The sequence below is a fragment of the Physeter macrocephalus genome, chromosome 7 (genome assembly GCF_002837175.3).
Source record: "Physeter macrocephalus isolate SW-GA chromosome 7, ASM283717v5, whole genome shotgun sequence".
Taxonomy (NCBI): Eukaryota; Metazoa; Chordata; class Mammalia; order Artiodactyla; family Physeteridae; genus Physeter; species Physeter macrocephalus.
In genome coordinates, this window is record NC_041220.1 from 123,133,741 (window position 1) to 123,155,009 (window position 21,269).

Below are 21,269 nucleotides of genomic sequence, written 5' to 3' on the forward strand. Positions count from 1 at the left end.
TTCTTTGGCTAGTATCTCTTCAAACAGAAGGTACTCCATAAAAACCTTCTGTATGTTCATTCAAACATCTCACAAACTAGAAACACAATGGAGAGAACCTAATCTTTCTTGGTTCCTCCCTTTTGCCAGGAAGATATGAGTAGCTGAAGTATTTGGTGCTATATATAGTCAGTTGATGTCAGCTGGATGCCAGTCTCTTCAGAAAGGCTCAGTCCCCAGTTTGAGTCAGAGCTAGGGACCATGCTATCCCAGGCTCAAGGATAAAAACCATCGGGCCCAAGTGCCATCCATATTCCATCTCCAGTCTTTCCTCCACAAATCAGGATTCATCCTTCTTGAAAAGCACGGTCTAAGAGCAAGGTAAGTATATTGTTTCCTACAATGTTCTATTAGTCAGTTGTCCAAGGAAGTTCAGAGTTGTGACTCATTAATGGGCTTTCTTTGCTTTAAAGGACAGCTGTTGATGCCAATACTAAAATACTACCACCAAAGAGTTCTGGTTTAATCTGGCATCCTTTCTTCATTCTTACAATTTGCTGGAATTGATGTACTGTGATGTTGGTACAAATGAAGGCCAGTAAGGAAACAATGACAGATTAAAATAAACTGTGGAAAAGAGAGAGGAAGGGGAAAGGAGGCCAGCTCTTTCATTGTTTCTCATTGCCCAATAATCATTGTACTAGTATATAGATAAGACTGGACCAGAAACTCTGAGAAACAGCCTCTGTTCACTGTGACATTGCCTGTCAATGAATAGCATGCTCTGTCACCAGACAAGGAATGGTATTAAAGTCTTTCAGTGGAAAGCAATAATAAACTCTTAATAAAGAACAAAGATGCTGTCTTTCAAAAGGATGATTATAAAACACTCCAAATGAGTTCTTGACATTGCCTCAATAATGTTCCTTTATTTTTCACAGGGAGGGAACAAAAAAATCATGCTGTCACATAATACCATGGTGAAGCAGAGGAAACAGCAAGCATCAGCCATCATGAAGGAAATCCATGGAAATGGTATCAGTGAAAACCCTTCACAGCAATAATATAGCTCAGCATTAATGTAGACCCTTCCTGATGTTATTTAATATTCTATAGTTTACTTCCTTTAAATTCTTGCTATTCTGTCATAACAAACCTGGAGCTCTAGGGGGTGTATAAAAGCCTATGGTAACTAATCCTTTTGTAGTCATCCTTTCTCATTTGAAAGCTATTTTCAGATGAACAACTGCTCTAAAGGAATGAAGCAATCTGACAGCTGATGTACATTCTACTTGGCTTGCCTTTCACATTTCACGTTATAAGTTAATATCACCATTCTCAGATCTTTTTTTCTCTTTTTTGGACAGGTCTCATACAATCTTGTCTTCATTGTCCATCCCACAAGATCTATCTTGATTTCTTTTACCTTATATTACATAAATCATTCAAAATCTGTTCTAGCGTCCTTTTTTTTTTTTAAAAAAAAGGTGTTAAATTGGAATTCATATTCATTGTGAACTTCTTTAACCCTGAAACCAGTCTTCATATTTAGTAACTGATTTACCGAGATATTCTGTGTGGAAATCTACTTCTATTTATAATTTCTAGGAAAATAGAGATTTCTTATAGTCTCAAGCATATAACTCAAAAAAATTTTAATATAAATTAGATGCAAGATGATATTCCACTCTCTTCTCTAAGTTCTAGCAAAACGCTCTAGAAAGTAATGCTTTATACATTGCATTTTGATTGTTATAAAGGAAATTCAACTTTGATTGTTATAAAGGAAATTGAGCAAAGGATAGCTTCAATTTTAAAAGTTAATAAGTAGAATATCTAGATAGTTTTAAGGGCTGATTTGAGCCATTCCAGAATATATTTGTGGAGTTTTCAGGGCACTTCCTTATTTCCCTTCTATTAACAAGGAATGTGACCTTTTACCTGAACAATACTAAGACCTAGAGCAATGAGATCTTCACCAGGTAGCTGGGAACAGGCATAAGTATAGCATTTTCATATTTCACCTTCCATAAAGCAAGCTGAATAGAACCAGTCAGAGACTGTGTTAGATGCTTCCCCCCACAATGCAGTCATATCTAAAGGGTTCTGTTATTAAGTTTTGTTTTCTATTTTTTTGCAATACAAAATCACCATACTGGATTCAACTTAGACCCATGTTTTACTATGATGTCAAACTAGTTTGGAATAAAGTGAAAATAATTCTGAATCAAACACCAGAACTAAATTTGTACCAATGCAAGGTTCCAAAATTCAGGCTTCTTTTAAATATTTGTGCTTCTTTGTATTTCCTGCTTCATGTAGTTTACTTGAAATTGTTTTAATAGTTTCCTTGATCAATAAGGAAAAAATCAGATAATCACTTGAGTTTGAGACTAAATTATTTATCTTAAAACTAGGCTTGGGATAAGTTATCATTTTCTAATTGCATCATAATCATAAATCAATCCATCGTTTTAATGTATTCCCAGTTTAAATCATGTGTTGGATTCTACTCTCTTATTTCTGACATAGACCTATAAGAGTATCTTTTTCCTTTTTTTATAATATAACTTTTTTTTTAATGAAATATAAAGAAAAAGTACAATTATATCTCAAGGGGAAAAAAACCCTCACGACTATAATCTCACCACCAACAGGTCCAGGCCATGTAAAGTCTGCTCAAGCCCTCCCTCCCAAGTCACGGGAAGATTTCCAGTCCCTTAAATGGAGTCACATGCTCTGCCTTTGTTTGGAGGTCAAGTACTACAGATAACAGGGATAATCACAGACTTCTTTCTTAACTCATCTCAGATAAAACAGCTGCAGTACTTTAAGAAGCAGTTTAAATAATTTCCCTCTTTTATTTCCTCTGACATCTTACATGGAACTTTACTATTTGTATATGACATAGTGTTTAGAGATCTGGAGCTAGGGGAGTATCATTTTTTCTAAGGAGGCAGAAATGAGACATGGACTGCAGAGAAATCTTTCTGGGAATAATTCTCCAAACTTTCAAACACTTCACACCAATAAAAACCTGGATAATTTAAGATAAAGCATGCAACTCTTTTGATCTTAATTCTAAGACTAAATAAGTAAAATTTGGACTGGATTGTCCTCCATAAAAAATGAACAGAGAAGCTATTTGAAGTTCTTCTCTACTCCCTTCTCCCCTTGTGCATCAAGATTTTTTTTTTAGTATGATAATTCATTTATTTTTTATATCACTTTTCAAAAACATTTAGCCTGGAGGAGAATGAAATGTGACAATGAGATGGCTAAATGAGTTGTCTTCTAAACCTGAGCTGGGAGTTCAGTCCAGTTCTTGCTGTGGGGAGAGAGACTATAGCTGGTGAGCCTTGAGATGATCAGTAGGAAAACATAAGAATCAAAAAGGAGAGTTTTTCATCAGAGCACTCATTGAATCTGAAGGAGAAATAACCTCAAAGAATTACTGAGAAATCCTACCCATATAGACTAAAATACATAGAACTGGATAGCACAAGTAAAAATGTGGATAACTCACAGCCTCTACTAACTATACGCCAAATTGTTCACTCATTACGGATCCATAATGATTTGGTGTCAAATTATGTACCAGAAGCAAATATACTACACCCTCAATAAGTAATTAATAAAAAGTATCTCCTAACACTAAGGCTCTATACCTTCAGACAGACCATCCTCAGCATCATATCATGATGATCATCAACATGGTCATCAACATCAATATTAAAAGTGTTAGAGCTGATGATTAGTAGCTGTTTTGTGTTACTACTGTGATGCAAAACCCAGAAGCTTTAAACAGAAATATCAGAGCCATGTTGCTACTGTCTAACAAGTGCTATTCTAAAAGACAAAAACACCAAAATACTTTGCCATTATCTGTCATGAATTAGTTGTGGAGGCAAGAAAAGGTGGCTTATAATGGTTCCATGCCCACCAGCCCTGTGCTATTTACTCCTGATGCTGTACAAATTCTCCAGTGGTGATCATGTTTCTCTCTCACTCAGTAACTCATTTGAGACTTGATTACTGAAGGAAGAGAGAGGGAGAGAGAAAGAGAGAAGGATAAATGAATAGGAAGTAATAAGTCTATAAAGAAAGAGAATAGGGAATGAGAACAGAAGAAGGAGAGGCACTCTAGAGCAACTGGCATCCGTCCAGAAATGGTGGGGAAAAGGAACAGGAATTAAAATGACCTAAGAACTGGGAGTATGCTGTCCTCTGATCTTAAGCACAGATATTGCTGACAGTTTAGAAGAAGAGCTTCAGAAATAGAAAGACTACAGTTGTTTTAGTCACCCTACAGTTTTCGCACCTGAGCTCTGTGAGGGCTTTTTGGTTATGTTTTTTGTTTGTTTTTTCCCTCATGACTGGTGAACAGCTTTTCCCAGCACACAGAAAAGGACTGAGCAGATTGTTTTTGTGATTTCAGGAAAAGAGTTTAGTCTGTGGTCTGAAAACAGGAAGCCAGGTTCTAAATGGAGTGCTGTTGTTGATATCGTACCAGGAGCCCTGAGTTCCAGACCAGACAGCAGATTCCTCATCTGAAAATGAAGAGGTTGGATCCGTTGAGTCCTCTAATTCTAAAATTTCATGATTCTAATATATTGAACTATGTGCTCAAACATCAGTGTATTTGAGTTTTTCCACCAATAACAGAGGCAATGATAATATTAACACAAATTGCAGGGGTACTTTGAAAAGTATAGATATAATGCCTTGACTTTCAGACGAAAGATAATGTGAGGACCCCTTTTACTTTTCCTGTATAAGCATATCTTAAACTGTAATTAATCAAGTCATCAATATAAAAATGAGGACACCACGAAGGACTTAAACACCACAGATCAAATGTAAAAAGTCTAGGGGAGAAAAAGAACTTAACCTAATGCTTAATGTACAAATTTGTTAGTTTTCTTTGGTTTAAAATTTCACATTAGCATTCTCATAACCCGAAGAAAAAGCATGCTTTATTTTGAAAATTGGTGTGCAATAATATGTTGTGAAATCATGGATTTTTCTAAGCATGCCATAGATTTCTAAACCTCTAATAATGCTCTCCAGCAAAGTAGCAGCAGTATAAATTCCAATTTATACCAAAGTTGAAATTACAATGTTTAATTCTTGCCATATTCCATCATCCTAGAAGAATGAAGAACACCATTTCTTTGTTGCCTTTTTCACTCTAATATGCTCTAGGTATACATCCTATAAACAGTACTAGATGAATTACTGGTTTGTGTAACTCAATTTGCATAATTCAATACATTGGTAATCTCATTTTTTTAATGTTTATAGATTTACACAGTTATTGAATGGTAATACTTTAATTAACAGTAAATTTCTGAACTCAAATCAAGGCAAGGAGATATGAAATAGGAAAATATAGACTCCCAGATGAGTTTCAAAATCAACTTTTTAATCTAGAGAAAATTATTAAAAATTACTAATAAACTTTTAATCAAATGTAGACCTTTCAAGTATTATTCAAAATCACAGTCTGGACTATTAACTTTTATATAATATGTATATATGCATGTTGCAGTATGCAATAATGTATATTTATGGACTATTATCCAATCCACACAGGCCAACTGTCTGTAAACAGGCAGAAGAGTCCTGTTAAGCGTACAGAAAATCTCTTGGCTTCAATCAGGCTTTTAAGTAAATTGATAGGACCACCATAAAGCAAATCAATTTCAGTTATCTCCCCTTCTGTGGTTTTGCCCATTTTACCAGAATTGCAGCTGCCAGTGAATCATGGGGAAACAGTTTTAAAAGATCTTTTGTCTTACTACTATTATTTGTAAGTGGGTATCTTTACAAACTATGAATTGGATTCACTGATCTAACTAAATATGTAACTTTGGCAGGATCAAAATTGCAAATTAAAAATACAGAACTACCTGTGCACACATAAATCCTTGTTGACTAAGTTTTAGAATGTTAACCTATGAAATAAATGTGAAAAAAACCCGTTTCCTTTGGAGGAATTTAGGTTCAGTGTCTGCTCATAAGACTGCATATTGAAGAAAGGCTTGAAAAAGGAATTGATCACATTTTCAAAGATCATTGATACTCTCCCAATAAAATGCAATTTTCCATTTGGTTTCCAGTACTCATAGTAATATGGTTAAAGTGGAAGGAAAGTATACTCAAAAATCAAAAGTTTGAACTTTTTAATGTAAGATTTTAAATCTTAATTTAGCTACAAAAATAATGCACATTTGAGGACATTACTGAGAAAGAATATTGATTACAATTATTTAATATTTCTAGTAGATTGAAAAATGTGGAGGTTTTTGTGGAAATTAATTTGATAATGGTCAAGACCCTAAAGTTATATTTTAGTAGTTTTTTATAATTATTTATTCCAAAATAATCATTATTTCCTTAAAACTATAATAGATTGTCCTGTAAAATCTTTAAAGAATAAATGGAAAATTCTGGATCACTATAAATGACATTAACAAGAAAGCATACCTAGCAATATTATTTTCAATAGATGATCTAATGCCACAAAGACAACCTTCTAATCCATCAGGGCAAGGATATGAACCCTGAATAAGTTATATAATTTATCAGGCATCCAGATTAAACACACTGTTAAGACCCTGCACAGAGGTTTGCAATAAAGGGCAGGGAACAGCTGAATTTGGATTCTATCTGCTCAGTTGACACCATACTTTTCACTCTGAAAGTTTAAGTAAATGAAAGTGTTCATACATTAGATTTCCCAACTCACAGATGGTCTGGAACTCCAGCTCCAATTACATCATAAACTTAACTACTGGAGGGAAGGCGGAAAAAAACCTTGGAGAATTTAGTTCATGTCTTTTATTGTTTGTTTGTTTATGCAAAATATATTGACTTAAAATGTTCCTATGTCTATCAGTATGCTAGTGAATATTTTACTGGTTCTTTGGGGGGAAAAATGCCTTGGTTTGTAGAATTTGCCAATCTCTGTGGTATAAATACTCTTGCCATGGCCAATTTTGAGCTACCATCAAGGAGAAACTGAATGCAGAGTTGGGAAGAGATGTGTAGTAATACAACACTATACAGTATTTCCACCATACAGATATAATAGACGTAAGAAAACATCAAGAGCATAGATAATAGCAAAAAGGAGTAAAACATTTAGAAAGTGATATTTTTGAGTATTTATTGCTTTCTTTTTAATATAACTTATTATTAAGTTTATATAATTTAATTTTAATAGTGGTTATGTTCACTGAGTTTAACTACTGGCTCACAGAATTTCTGAAAATTTATCAATCGACTCTTGTGAACCAGTACAAGCCTGCTCCAGACACCACTAGATTTCTCATGCAGTGCTCCTGGTTCCAGAGATCCACAGTACCTTCAGATGGTCACTCAAAGCCGACTATTAACTCACTGTCTGTTACTTACAGAGTAAGAGGGAGAATATTTAGGCTTAAAGGTAGTAGAAGGAAGTATGAAGAATAAGCAAAGAGAGTTGAGAGTTGGTCAATTATTTTGTGTGCCTTCTTCTCCTCTTTCCTTTTTGTCTCATATCTCCTCTTGTGGTATAAATTTACTAGTAATAATGGATTGTACCAACTGATTATTGAGGGTAGGTAAGTTCCTCATGGCTCTTGCTGCACATCTACTCCTTGTAGCAGCTTGGGTGATGATTATTGTGTTTTGCTAAAAAGGAGTGAATGTTTCTTATGAGCCCAAATGAGCCTGGCCAGAGGTATATCCATATTTTACACTTCTGCTCTTTTTTTCCTCTCCTCTTCGAGGCCCCCACTGCTGGGCTTCTAGGCTATTCTTTACTCTTTCTTGATTCCAATCTTAATAGACTTTTTGGACCTACATCAGTGAGATGAAGATCTGAAGAGAATGACCATAGTTAGCATGCTTTTAGTTGAAAATAGCAGAAATTCAGAAACCAACTGAAGGGAATTTATTGCCTCATATAACTGAAAAGTTCAGAGGTGATCTGATAAGTCTTCATCTGGCAGCTCAAGTATGCCATTAAGGACCAGGTTTCTTTCTCCCTCTGCTCTGATTTTCTTGGGGTAAGCTTCACCCCACATCTGGCTCTATCATTTTATCAAGTACATACCAACAGTTTCCTGGGCAATATACATCTGTGCTTACCTGCAGTAGGAAAAGAAAGTATCTTTGGCACAACGTACACAAAGAAAAGTCCTGATATTTTGCCTCATTGGCCTAGGTCAGGTCACACACCTGTTCCTGTATCAATCACAAAGGTAATTAATTCCTGTCAAATATACCCCAGAAAACTATTGTAAATCTAAGTGGCCAGAGGGGTGGAATTCACTTAGGGCATGTGGTTATTTCAGAAACATTGGTGGAATCAGCTAATATTGGGGGCCATTAGGAAGAGGAAAATGAGATAAAAACATTTTCTCAAATTTTTGTCTTGGGATCCCCAAATTAAACTTATGCCATAGCTTGAAATTTAGAACTTAGAGAAAATAACATAATAATAAGCTATTCCTTTTTCTAGCCCCTCTATTTTCATTTAACTGTTTATAATGACTCAAATTGGTAACAGAAAAGGAGAGAAAGAGAAAAGCTGCATCCTTGTTTTGGTTTCCTTATGAAAAAACTTTGTAGCCTTAACTGTAAGGAGAAAGATTCCATTGCTATAATATAAAGACTGTTGTCTTTGCATTTTCTAGTGGCTGCCTGCTTTGGGGCATTTTTATTTCCTGAAAATGTCCCATTAGAAAATTTGTTTAAAAACATTATTTGTAATATATAAATACATTACAAAGAATGTGTATTCCTAGAAGGTTAATGGACAAAAAAAATCTATGGATTTCGATTTTCTGTGTTATTATTTTATTCTGTTTCTCTCTCTTGCATTGCTAATTGAATTATTTTAAGAAGCATTTAAAGGAGATTTCCCCTCCACCCCGTAGTATTGCATCAAATTACTATAAGCCATATTGTGTCTTTTTGATCATTTGTGATCTAAAGGGAACTTGCTATTTTGATTCCAGAATCAAAAAGCTGAAATAGTCCACTCCTGTCACACTTTCTAGAACACTGAGGGATATATTCATAGACACACTGAAAAATAACCCAGTTCCTCCTTCCATGTTGCTAGCACACAGTAACAGAGACTCCAAACACTTGCAAATAAACAATAGTGAATATTCCCTGTAGAACTCAGCAGAGTTGGCAAACAAATCCCAGGAAACTGTAAAATACCCTCATCTACCCTGCTGTGCGCCTTCATTCCTCTTCCATAAACTATTTCTGCCAACCCTGGGGACTGTAAAGCACAGAATTTTTTTTTTTTTTCACCTTAGAGAGTAGACAATGCCACTCTGCACTGCATTAGGAAGGGTTATGAAAAATTTTTAAATTGAACATTTTTTTAATAATAGACTTTATTTTCTAGAGCAGTTTTAGTTTACAAAAAAAATAAACAGAAAGTATAGTATAGTGTTCCTATATACCCCTTCTCCTCCCAACACACAGTTTCTCCTATTATTACCATCTTGCATTAGCGCGTTATACTCGTTATGACTGACGGACCAATATCGACGTAGTATTATTAACTGAAGTCCACAGTTTACATAAAGTTTCACACTGTGCGGCACTGTCCTATGGGTTTCATGAATGCACACTGTCACGTGTCTGCCATTACAGTACAGTATCATACAGAAGAGTCTCACTGCCCTAAGATTCCCCTGTGCTCAACCTCTTCATCACCACTCCCTCCGCACAGCCGCTTGGCAGCCAGTGATTCTTTTACTGTCTTCCAAGGTTTTGTCTTTTCCAGAATGTCATAGAGTTGGAGTCATATAGTAGCCATTACAGACTGGCTTTTTTCACTTAGCAATATACATTTAAGGGTCATTCACGTCTTTTCATGGCTTGATAGTTCTATTAAACTTTTAATTTTGATATAAATGTAGTTTACATGCAGCTAGCTGTAAGAAAGAATACAAAGCAATCCCACATACCTTTTCCCAGTTTCCCACAAGAGCAACGTCTTGCAAAACTATAGTACAATATCACAACCAGAATATTGATATTCATGCAGTCAAGAGAGTCCTACCAATCACTAATGTCTCCCATTTATATATATATGTATATACCTTTTCATTTTAAGATGCTATAAAATGGAATCATACAGTACGTAACCTTTGGGGATTGGCTTTTTTCACTCAGTGCAATTCCCTCGAGATAGATCCAGTTGCTGTGTTTCAATAGTTTGTTCGTTTTTATTGCCGAGTACCATGCTTTGGATGGACCAGAGTGTTTTTAACTTTTTACCTACTCATTAAAGTACATTTAAGTTGTTTCTTTTATTATTATTATTATTAAGAATAAAGCTGCTATGACCATTTGTGTATAGGTTTTTGTATGAACATAAGCTTTCATTTCACTGGGATAAATGCCCAGTATTGCTGGTAGTCCTATGTTCAGTTTTGAACAGAGTCTATTAAATTATTTTCTAGGGTGGCTGTACCATTTTATATTTCCAACAGTGATGTATGAGTGATCCAGTTTCTCCACACCCTCCCCAGCATTAGATGCTGTCACTATTTTTCATTTTGGCCATTCTGATACGTGTATAGTTATATCTCATGGTTTTAATTTGCATCTCTCTAATGACTAATAATGTTGAACATCTTTTCCTATGCTTATTTGCCATCTGCATATCTTCTTCAGTGAAATATCTCTTCATGTCTTTTGCCCATGTTCTAATTGGATTGTTTGCTTTTTTACTGGTGAGTTTTAAGAGTTCTTTATATATTCTAGTCTGTTGTCAAATATGTGGTTTGCAAATATTGTTTCCTACTCTGTAGTTTGTCTTTTCATCCTCTTAACACAGTCTTTCTCAGAGCAAAAGTATTTAATTTTGCTTAATTTATCAACCGTTCCTTTTATGGACTGTGCTTTTGGTGTCAAGTTTAACAACATTTTGTCCAGCCCTAGATCCCAAAGGTATGATCATGTGATTTTTCTTCTTTAGCCATTTAATATGGTGGAATACATTGATTTCTGAATATTGAACCAATCTTGTATCCCTGGAATAAACCCCACTTGTTCATGGTATAGAATTCTTTTTCTGTATTGTTGAATTCTATTTACTAATATTTTGGTAAACATTTTTGCTTCTATAAGCATGAGGGATAATGATTTGTAGCTTCTTTTTTTGTGTGTTGTTTCTGTTAGCTATCAAGGTAATATTAGCTTAATAAACTAATTGGGAACTGTTCCTTCATCTTCTATTTTCAGGACGAGACTATGTAGCATTGGCATTAATTCTTTAAATGTTTGGTAGAATTCTCCGGTAAAACCACCTACATCTGAAGATATCTTTTTGGGGAGATTTTAAAATTATAAATTCAATTGCCTTATAGCTATAGGATTAATCAAATTATCTACTTCATGTTGGGTGAGATGTGTTACTTTCTGCTTTTCAAGGGATTGGTCATATTTTTCTGTTTTCAAGTTTATGTGAATTCACATGTAGAGTTGTTCATAGTATTCTCTTATTATCCATTTGCTATCTGCAGTGGCTGTAGTGATATCCCCCCTATTTTGTTCCTGATACTGGTAATTTGTATCTTCTACATTTCTTTTTTTCTGTGTCAGTCTAGCTAGAGGTTTGTCAATTTTACTGATCTTTTCAAAAGCCAACTCTGTGCTCAACTGATTTTTCTCTATTGTTTTTCTGTGTTTAATTTCTACTCTTATCTTTATTATTTTCTTCCTTCTGCTTGCTTTGGGTTTATAGTATAGATTTGATACTTTTCCTCTTTTTTTAATGCATGCATTTAGTGCTATAAAGGTGCCTCTCAGCACTGTACTGTCTGTGCCCCATAAATTTGATATGCTCTATTTTTAATTTCACTCAGTTCAATGAATTTTTTATTGCCCTTGAGACTTCCTCGACTCATGGATTGTTTAGAAGTGTGATTTTTTTTTTAGTTTCCAAATGTTTGGAGATTTTTCTTTAAACTTTTTGTTACTCATTTCTAGTGTGATTCCATTGTGATCAGAGATCATACTGTATATAATTTTGATTCTTTTAAATTTGTTGAAGCTTATTTTATGGTCCAAGATATTGGTCTATCTTGGTATATACTCCATGTGCACTTGGAAAGAATGTGCGTTCTATTGTTGTTCAGTAGAATATTTTATACTGTTTATAAATATTTTATAAACAGTAGGATTATATCCTACTGGTTGATGGTGGTGTTGATTGCTTTTATATCCTTGCTGATTTTCTCTCTGTTGTCCTATCACTTGTTGAGAGAGGAATGTTGAAGTCTCCAACTCTAATTGTGGATTTATCTATCTCTCCTTTTAGTTCTATTAATTTTTGCTCCATTTGCAGCTCTGTTTTTTGGTGCATACACATTTAGGATTCCTAGGTCTTCTTGGTGGATTGACACTTTAATCATTATATAACATTCTCTGTCTCTGGAAATTTCCTTTGCTCTGAAGTCTACTTTGGAATTAACATAAGCACTTCTGCTTTCCATTGATTAATGTTTGCTTGATATCATTTTCTATCCTGTTACTTTCAACTTGCCTATATTGTTCAAGGCACTTACTTGAAGTGAGTTTCTTCTAGACAGCTTATATTTGGGTCATGTTTTAAATCCAGTCTGCTAGTCTCTATCCTTTAACTAGGGTATTTAGAGCATTTTTATTTAAGCTCTACTACTGATGTAGTAGAGCTTAAGTCTATCATTTTATTTTTTGCTTTCTGTTTGTTGTCTCTGTTTTTCCCTTCTGTTTTCTTTTTCCTAGCTTCCTACGGATTACTTGCACATGTTTCAGAATTCCATTTTTATTTATCTATAGTTTTTCAAGTGTACCTGTATAGTTTTTGGTAGTTGTTGTATTACATTATATATGCTTAACTTATCGAAGTCTATGGATATTGGCATTTTATCAGTTCAAGTGAAGTACAGAAAACTTACCTACCTTCATGTCTATTTACCCTCCCGGGTTTATAATATAATTGTGTTAACTATTTTCTACATATATTTATATCAGAGTTTTATAATTTTTGCTTCTATGATCAAACATAATTTAGAAAACTCAAGAGGGGAAGGGAAGCTTACTGTATTTACCCACGTTTTTGCTTACTGTAATCTTCTTTTTTGTTCTGATGTTCTAAGGTTCCTTCTTTTATTGTTTCCCTTTTGTTTAAGGAATTTAATTTAGTTATTTGCTATGGTCTGAATATTTGTGGCCCCCCAGAATTCAAATATTGAAATCCTAATGTCCCTAATGGTATTAGGACATGGGGCCTTTGGGAGGTGACTAGGCCATGAGGGTAGGGTCTTCATGAATGATATTAATGCCCTACGAAAGAAGCCCAAGAGAGCTTTCTTGTCCCTTCCACCATGTGAGAACACAGTGAGAAGTGGGCAACTCAGAAGAATGATTTCAACTGAACCAACTATGCTGGCACCCAGATCTCAGACTTCCAGCCTCCAGGCCTATGTGAAATACATTTCTGTTGTTTATAAGCCACCAGTCTTTGATATTTTGTTGTAACAGCATGAACCATTCTTTTAGGGTAGGTCTCCAGGCAACAAATTTCCTAGTTTTCCTTCATCTGAAGATGTCTCAATTTCCCCTTTATTTCTAAAGAATATTTTCACCGGGTATCAGATTCTGGGTTGACATTTCTTTTTTTTCAGCATTTTTGTGCCACTTCCTTCTGATCTTCATGATTTCTGATGAGAAATCTACTGTCATTCTCATTTTTTTCTCCCTATAGGTAAGTTGTCATTTTCCTCTGGCTGCTTTCAAGATTTTCCCTTTGTCTTTAGTTTTTAGAAGTTTATAATATGTCTTGTTGTAGAGTTCTATAGATTTATCTTTTATAGAATGCTTTTAGCTTCTTGAATCTGTAGGTTTATGTCTCTTACCAAATATGGGAAGTTTTCAGCCATTATTTCTTTGTGTACTTTTCCGGTCCCACATGCCTCCTCTCCTTCTGGGACTTCAGTGATAACAAATGCTGTATCTTTTGTTCTAGTCACACCAATCCCTAAGGCTTTCTTTTTTTTTTTTTTCCAGTCTATTTTTTTTTCTCTGTTGTTATTATTGGGTAATTTCCATTGTTCTATCTCTCAATTCACCATTTCTTTCCTTTATTCCCTCCATTCTGCTATTGAATCCATCCACTGAACTTCTTATTTTGGGTATTTTATTTTTCAGTTCTAATGTTTCCATTTGGTTCTTTACAACTTTTATTTCTCTGCCATGATTTTTTGTTTATTTGCTAAAATTTTCTATTTTTCTTTCATTTGTTTCCAGAAACTTTGTAATTGCTCTTTGAAGTATTTTTATCATGGATGCTTTAAAATCTTTGTAATTTAATTTTAATATCTCAGTCACCTCATGTTGGCATCTGTCTTTTTTTCATTCAGTTTGAGATCTTCCTGATTCTTGGTATGACAAATGATTTTTTAATTTGAGCCTGCATATTGTCATATTATGCTCTAAGAATCTTGCTCTTATTTAAGCCTTCTGTTTTATCTATCCTAGTCTGACACTGCTTCAGCAGGGGAAAGAGAGTGCCACCTCATCACTGCCAGGTGGAAGTAGGAAGTCAAGGTTTCCCAGTTGGCCCCCACTGAAACTTGAGGAGGGTCACTTAGTTACTAGTAGGAGGGGGTAGGAGTTCAGAATCCCCACCTCATCTCCACTAACACTACAGGGATGGAGGGTTGTTACTGGCTGACAGGGATGAAAGTCCCAGCTTTCTCCTTAGCCCCTCTGATACCACCCTTATGGGAGCATTGGGGCACCTCATTACAGCCTCGCAAGGGTAAAATTTTGGGCTCCCCACTTGAACATTGTTGATATGGGTGAGGCCAAAGTTTTTTCTGTGGTATTTGGCTGAAGTAGAGTAGCTATTGTCTAAAAGTTTTCTGTCTTTCTAGGCTGCTCCTTTCCTGTTCTTGGCTAGTGAGAACAATCTTTTACTGGAGGATTTTGGCTGCACCTTTTGGTGTTTCTGGGTTAATAGCATCTTCAGCTCCAAGTCTGGGATATATGGGGCTAAAAGAAAACCCAGAGAATTCAGTTCCTTGCTGTTCCTTGGATCCTGAGGAAGGACCTTGCTGTCCCTAGCTGGTCTGCCTTCCTCTCTCCAACTTTCATAGCCTTCTTATGTTTATTTTATACATAATGTCCAGGATTTTTAGTTTTACTGAGTACAGGTATAGGGAAAAGTAGATCTATTCTATCTTCCCAGAAGCAGAAGTTTTGATATTATAATTTTTATAATTAGTGGAGCTCCTCTCTGGGTAACATCAAAATATATAAACAAATTGATTTTTTTTCAAGGCAAAATGGGGAGAAAATTTGTAAGTAATTTTATTATTTTATCCCTAAAGACCTCCAAAAGCCTAATTATTAGGGTTAATTTGTTACATCAGAAAAATGTTGTCCCAATCAACCAGCATAATTATTTATTTTACAAATGGTCCAATTTTTCTTCTTTGCATTTAAGAGCAGTCCACAGTGGCAAAAGAACTCTGTGGGTTACACAAAAAGATATTTCTGATTAAAGGAGCAAGTGGAGGAGTTTTATTTCTTTGGGATTTTAGAAAAGTCCTTCAGTACTAGAAATAGAAAATAACAGTTGTTTACTGAACATCTCCTATATTTAAGGCATGGGGGACACAAAGACAAAAACATAAAGAATATGCAAGCCATAAAATAAGTAAAACGGAATCAAGTAATTGTGATTCGGTGCTATGGGAATACAGAAAAGGCATGAATAATTATGAATAGAGATTTTAGAGAAGGAACTGACAGAAATGGCACATAAGCTAGATTGAGAAGGATTTGTTCATTTAATGCTTATCACCTACCTACTTTATGTTAGGCTCCTTGGTGCTAGATGCAGGATGAATAGCATTCTGACAGAGACAGGAGAATGGGTGGCATGGGCCAAAGGGTAGGCATTCTTGTAACAGAGACTGCTAAAATTGATACAGAAAAATGTTGGGAGTCAAACAGAGCTTATGAAGAGAATTATGAGCAGTGTTGTTTGAAAACTCACTAAATAAGGAAAGATTAAATTGATAGTGTCATTAGCTTACTTTCATTCACTCTTTCTATGTGCCAGGTATGATGCTAAGTGTTTGATAAGAAACATTTTATTTAATCCTCGTATCAACCCTATGCAGTAGGTGTTATTATTAGCCCCACTTTAGAGATAAGGAAATTGAGGTTTACAAAAAATAAGTAACATATCTATGATCATACAGTTAGAAAGTAGTAGAGCCAGGATTCAACCCAAGGCAGTCTGAGTAAAGAGCCTATATTTTAGTCACAATACTAGAATATAGCGGGCAATAAATTATGAAATTTAGCAAAGCATTTAAAAATGCTTGTCTTGGGGTTTTCATGCACATGAATATTGTTTTACAGATGTAGATGGCATGGACCTGGGAAAAAAAGTCAGCATCCCCAGAGACATCATGTTGGAAGAATTATCCCATCTCAGTAACCGTGGTGCCAGACTATTTAAGATGCGACAAAGAAGATCTGACAAATATACATTTGAAAATTTCCATTATGAATCTAAAGCACAAATAAATGTAGGTATAACTTGATAATGTGGTATCTAAATCAACGGGCAGCACTTCTAAATTTATATGTGTTATTAGATTCTCAAACAAGTATTCTACAAATTTTCTTTTCATTGATTCTGTTAGACTTTTTTTTTTCATGATAATGAATAGTTTAGGTGGATAAACAAAAGAAATATTATGCATGATATGAGTATCTTTTTAGTTCAGTACAGACATTGTAAGTTTGTAGATATGGCACTGAAGAACTCCTCTGTTCTGCTAAGACCAGGGAGAGGGAGTGGAGACTGTGGTACTAAAAGTTTCCATGGTCTTATCACCACTGGTTAAATGTTTGGGATGGAAACATTTCCAAAGCGCACAGTGCTCCATAAAGTAAGTATAAGCATTTTATTGGCTGAATACATCCTGGCAGTAAAACATGCCTGGGAACTACAGACACAGTTGATCTCCTTTCAAAGCATTTATTCCACATTGTGTAGAGAGTCTGTTATTTATTAACAACAAAACCAATGTGGACAAAACTCTTTGGACAAAAGTTTTCATCAACCAGAAGTTTAAAAAAGCAAACAAATTAATTAAGTTATATTTTACATATTGCATGAATACCATATTCTCTTGTCATTCAGAGAGATTTTAGAGGAAGAAGTTCATAGTAGAAAAACAATTAGCTTTGGGAAAATGGCTTTAAAAATAAAATACCAGGTATGAAGAATCAAAAAGCAATAGTGCATTGGTTCTAAATTTGAGGAGATGCTAGAGACTACAACAAATATAAGTTTTTTTGTCTTTTGTGTTTTTTTTATTGAGGGTTTCTTCCTATAGCTATGAAAAGTCTATAAGTTTACTTATGAATTTAAACCTGAAACCTTTCCAGCTGCCATCACTAGTTAAGTTGTTTTGAATGGACAGCTAAATTCTTTACAGCAAACAGGCTGGTTTCACTGATCTTTTATCATAATTACTAAAACACATTACAGAACTAACAACCACATTCACAAACACTAAAATTTTATTCATTCCTGAACTTTCTATTTCCCTTGTTATGATGCTGGTTAACAATAAATGGTTAGAGAACATCTTAAACAGTTTTTTTTTCACATTAATGAGCATCCTTCAACACCCATGAATTGAATTTAGTTATAATTATGAATTCAGTTAGACATCAGATTTTACTCAACCATAGTATTTACACTTATGAAGGATGGTTTTCACTTGAAGTCATGCATAAATGTAATGTTATGTTACCCTATAATTATGCCCAGTATCCTCTTATCAGAAAATGTCTGCAGCTCATACAGTATGAGCCTAAAATAACCCCTACCTCATCTGACAGAGTATAATTATATAATCATATTCTTTCAATAATGACAACAGAGAAGCAGCTTTGAAGAATAATATGAAATATAGCAGCTTAAGGGAGATTCTCTGAAAAGTCATCTACGAGTCTAGACATCTGAATAAATGAATAAATCTAGTTTTCATAACTTACATTTATATCTCTAAGTATATCTCTAAGTACAGTTCTGGTGGAAGGTACAATGAGATTTAAAATTTCCATTAGAATAAAGCATATTCTCTTATCACTAGTATTTCTAATTACTGACAATAATCTTATACACCTGTGGTCAAATGTTCTGGTCATAGGTAAAACGTTTAAGAACAGGTCTTGATAGTTTTTCAGTGTTCCTAGAAGATTGGGAACTAAATAAATAAAATAATCCCAAATAGCCATATTGAAATAAACAATTAAATGCTGATAAATAACATAGAGCAATAAACAATAATAATATATGGAATAAAGTCACATGTCATTGAGTTACATAACATACTGAGTCTGATGAAATTTACTCTCTCTTCTTCAGAAATGAGGAAAGTAGTATTCAAGGAAGTACATATATTTATTTGGCTTAAGTAACACCATAATAAAGTAGACTGAAACCCAGCTCTCAGAATTCTAGAGTTCTTGCACTGACACTTGTCATGGTGTAATTAAAAGAAACTCTGGCCTGGGAACCGGAAGACCAGGGTTCAGTCCTGGCTCTCCCACAATCTGCGTAATTTGGAGTCAATTTAAAACTTTCTTTGCCTTTCTGGACCTGTTTTCTCATTTATAAAATAAGGGATTGATGCAAATGGTTTTGTAAGGTGTTTTCTGGCCTTAAAGATCTGTGTTCTCTGATCCTTATCCTAAAAATGACCTGCATAATAAATCATTGAGGAAGAGAGTGAGCTACATTGTATGATGGCGCATTTGCTTTATAACGGTATTAGATTGCAACTTGAAGCAAGCATTGATAATGTGACAGGAATTTAAAAAATAATATTAGGTTCAGGTCTAGTTCCATTCATTTATTTTCACTTTTGGCAAAAATTTATTGATTGCCTACCTTGTTCTAGAAACTATGCTGGGATTTCAAAGATAAATAAATACAGCCCTTGTCTAGTGATGGAGAGACAAAATAACATTGAAAAATAGAAAACAACTATTTACTTGTAATCTAATTCTTGAATCATCTTTGTATGATTTATATCAAATTAACTTATTGACTACATTTTCTGAAATGACCTTTTCCTTTTACTGCTTCCCTTGAGCTACAGATATTGTCAAAATAATTATTTAACTTATATTTATGCATTTCTTATTTTATTATAATGTTCAGGACATCATTTGATGAAAATATACACCAACTCCCTGGTAATCAATGCCATTGGTTAAAATATTAAGTATTATTAAAAAAAAAAAATGCACAGCTTTGGGCTTACTCTATTGCTGAGAAACTGGCAAACTGAAGCCACACAAAACTTCTTATGTCATAAATAACAACAGAAAATAGGCATTTTTAAAAAGAAATGAAGATACGCTGCTTGCTACATATGCCAATTTTGAAGCCCTAGTTCATGAACTGATCAACTTCTTACAGAAATAGGCAAAAAAAAAAAAAAGAAAGAAAAGGATGAAGAAAATGAGCATTAGAGTGAAAATAAAATAGAAGAATGATTCATCAGAATTAAAATTCCCTTCCATAAATCACAACAAAAGGATGTTAATCAAAACAATTCACATTTTACAGTTAAGACTACATATGCTTTTAGTAACTATGGACTTTTCAAAATCCTTAAAATATTAGATAATACTGGGAAAAGGGGAAGTATACTGTAACAAGTAATTCTGAAATAAGACCAAACTAAATATACTGAGATTCTGAACATATATTTATTTTGTTCAAAGAATAACTTTATAAAAAGTAATTTAAGGCTCATATCATAACTAAAATAAGTCACTACCCAACTATTAAAAGGCTTTGTTTGTATACTTAACAATGACAATAGAGCTACTGGGTGTCTCCTGATAATTAATGACTGTTTAGAAAGAGTTGATTTTCCTATCTGTAAACGAGGTTAGTGTGACAATTTTTAAATTAATGTAGGTAGAATGATTTGTAAGTTTAGGTGAAATTCATTTCATGGGCACATTTCAGTAATTTATAAAAAGCAATTTTTATGCATGATACAATTAAACTTTCTATATTTATCTCAACTGGCTTTTATTTATAATTAAAGTTAGCGAGAACTTTTCTCTTTTCTAAGAGGTGGTATAGGTTCAGAAGTGAAAAAAGATACTAACCCAGTCAATTAAGTTGAACTAAAGAGCTAAATTCAAAACATGGAAAACTGATGTATCTGCGTATAGCATTACTCATCTCTAGAAATTGTTTCTTATTGCCTGTTGAATAAAATGCAAACTTTTATGCCCAGTAATCAAGACCCTGTACTCACCTAGTTGATGTTGCCTCTCATGCCTTCCTGCATGGCTCCACAAGCCAGCTTATTACCCCTACTAACATTGCCCTACTCGTTTCCACAGCAACTTTACCAGGGTGCTGCCTAGAGTAAGGTGAAGGTAAAAGGCACCTGGAGAGTGGCTGTGGGTGGGAGAAGCCTGAAAATGCAATAAACTTTATTTTCTTCATAATTTTGTCAGGTGAGGCCTTAATTTATGGTCTTTAATTATAGTATTTGGATTTTAGGACAAAATGTTCTTTTATCCTCACATTTCTATAAAGTTGAATAAGTATTAAACTATAAAACTGTACTTTACCTTATCATCTTATAAATAAATACAGAAATGAAAAAATATTTTAAAATACTTTCTGCTTATGTCACACAGAAGAAAGTCAAAATTGGTCTTTATTTGCTATGGCTTTCAATGAATTTTTCCTTCTAAAGTTAAAAGATGATTTGACTTCACGCCCTTCTTAAATAGACTGGCTTTTTAAAAAGTATATATATATTTCTCATATATAATTAAAACAATACTTTACCATAGAGATAAGTCCTAGCCATATTTCTGAGGATATAACCTATTACAACGTCTGTTTTTCTCTGTTAAAATGCAAACTGACTGTTTTTAAAGTGCTGTATTGCCACAGAATAAATCCTAAATTATAAGAGTAAAACAAATTCACCTAAAACTTTAAAGACAAATGTTCTTCTAAGCATTTTATTTTCTAGAAACCCCAAATTCTTCCTTCTATAAGTGCATGCACCTTAAAGTGCAAATATGTTTTGTTATATATGACCGCTGTCCAAATTTCAGATTAAATTTTTTTTTTTTTTTTTTTTTTTTTTTTTGTGGTATGCGGGCCTCCCTCTGTTGCGGCCTCTCCCGTTGCGGAGCACAGGCTCCGG

At 34.2% G+C, this 21,269-nt stretch overlaps 1 protein-coding gene and 1 long non-coding RNA gene across 4 annotated transcripts in view; one reads left to right on the forward strand and one right to left on the reverse strand.

Annotated features, from left to right (window-relative positions):
- Nucleotides 1-21,269, reverse strand: part of LOC102983146 (uncharacterized) — a 189,095-nt gene that overhangs the window by 135,229 nt on the left and 32,597 nt on the right. The gene's annotated exons all lie outside the window — the stretch shown is intronic.
- Nucleotides 195-21,269, forward strand: part of MYOZ2 (myozenin 2) — a 35,627-nt gene continuing 14,552 nt past the window's right edge. Inside the window, exons 1-3 of one of the 2 annotated variants that reach the window (XM_028492235.2) lie at nucleotides 195-360; nucleotides 921-1,014; nucleotides 16,417-16,586. In XM_028492235.2, the coding sequence (XP_028348036.1) occupies nucleotides 939-1,014; nucleotides 16,417-16,586 (246 nt within the window). In that variant the 5' untranslated portion in view covers nucleotides 195-360; nucleotides 921-938. Of the gene's footprint in view, nucleotides 361-920; nucleotides 1,015-13,667; nucleotides 13,748-16,416; nucleotides 16,587-21,269 lie in introns of those variants that run through there. The other variant, XM_028492236.2, reaches the window with a different exon arrangement.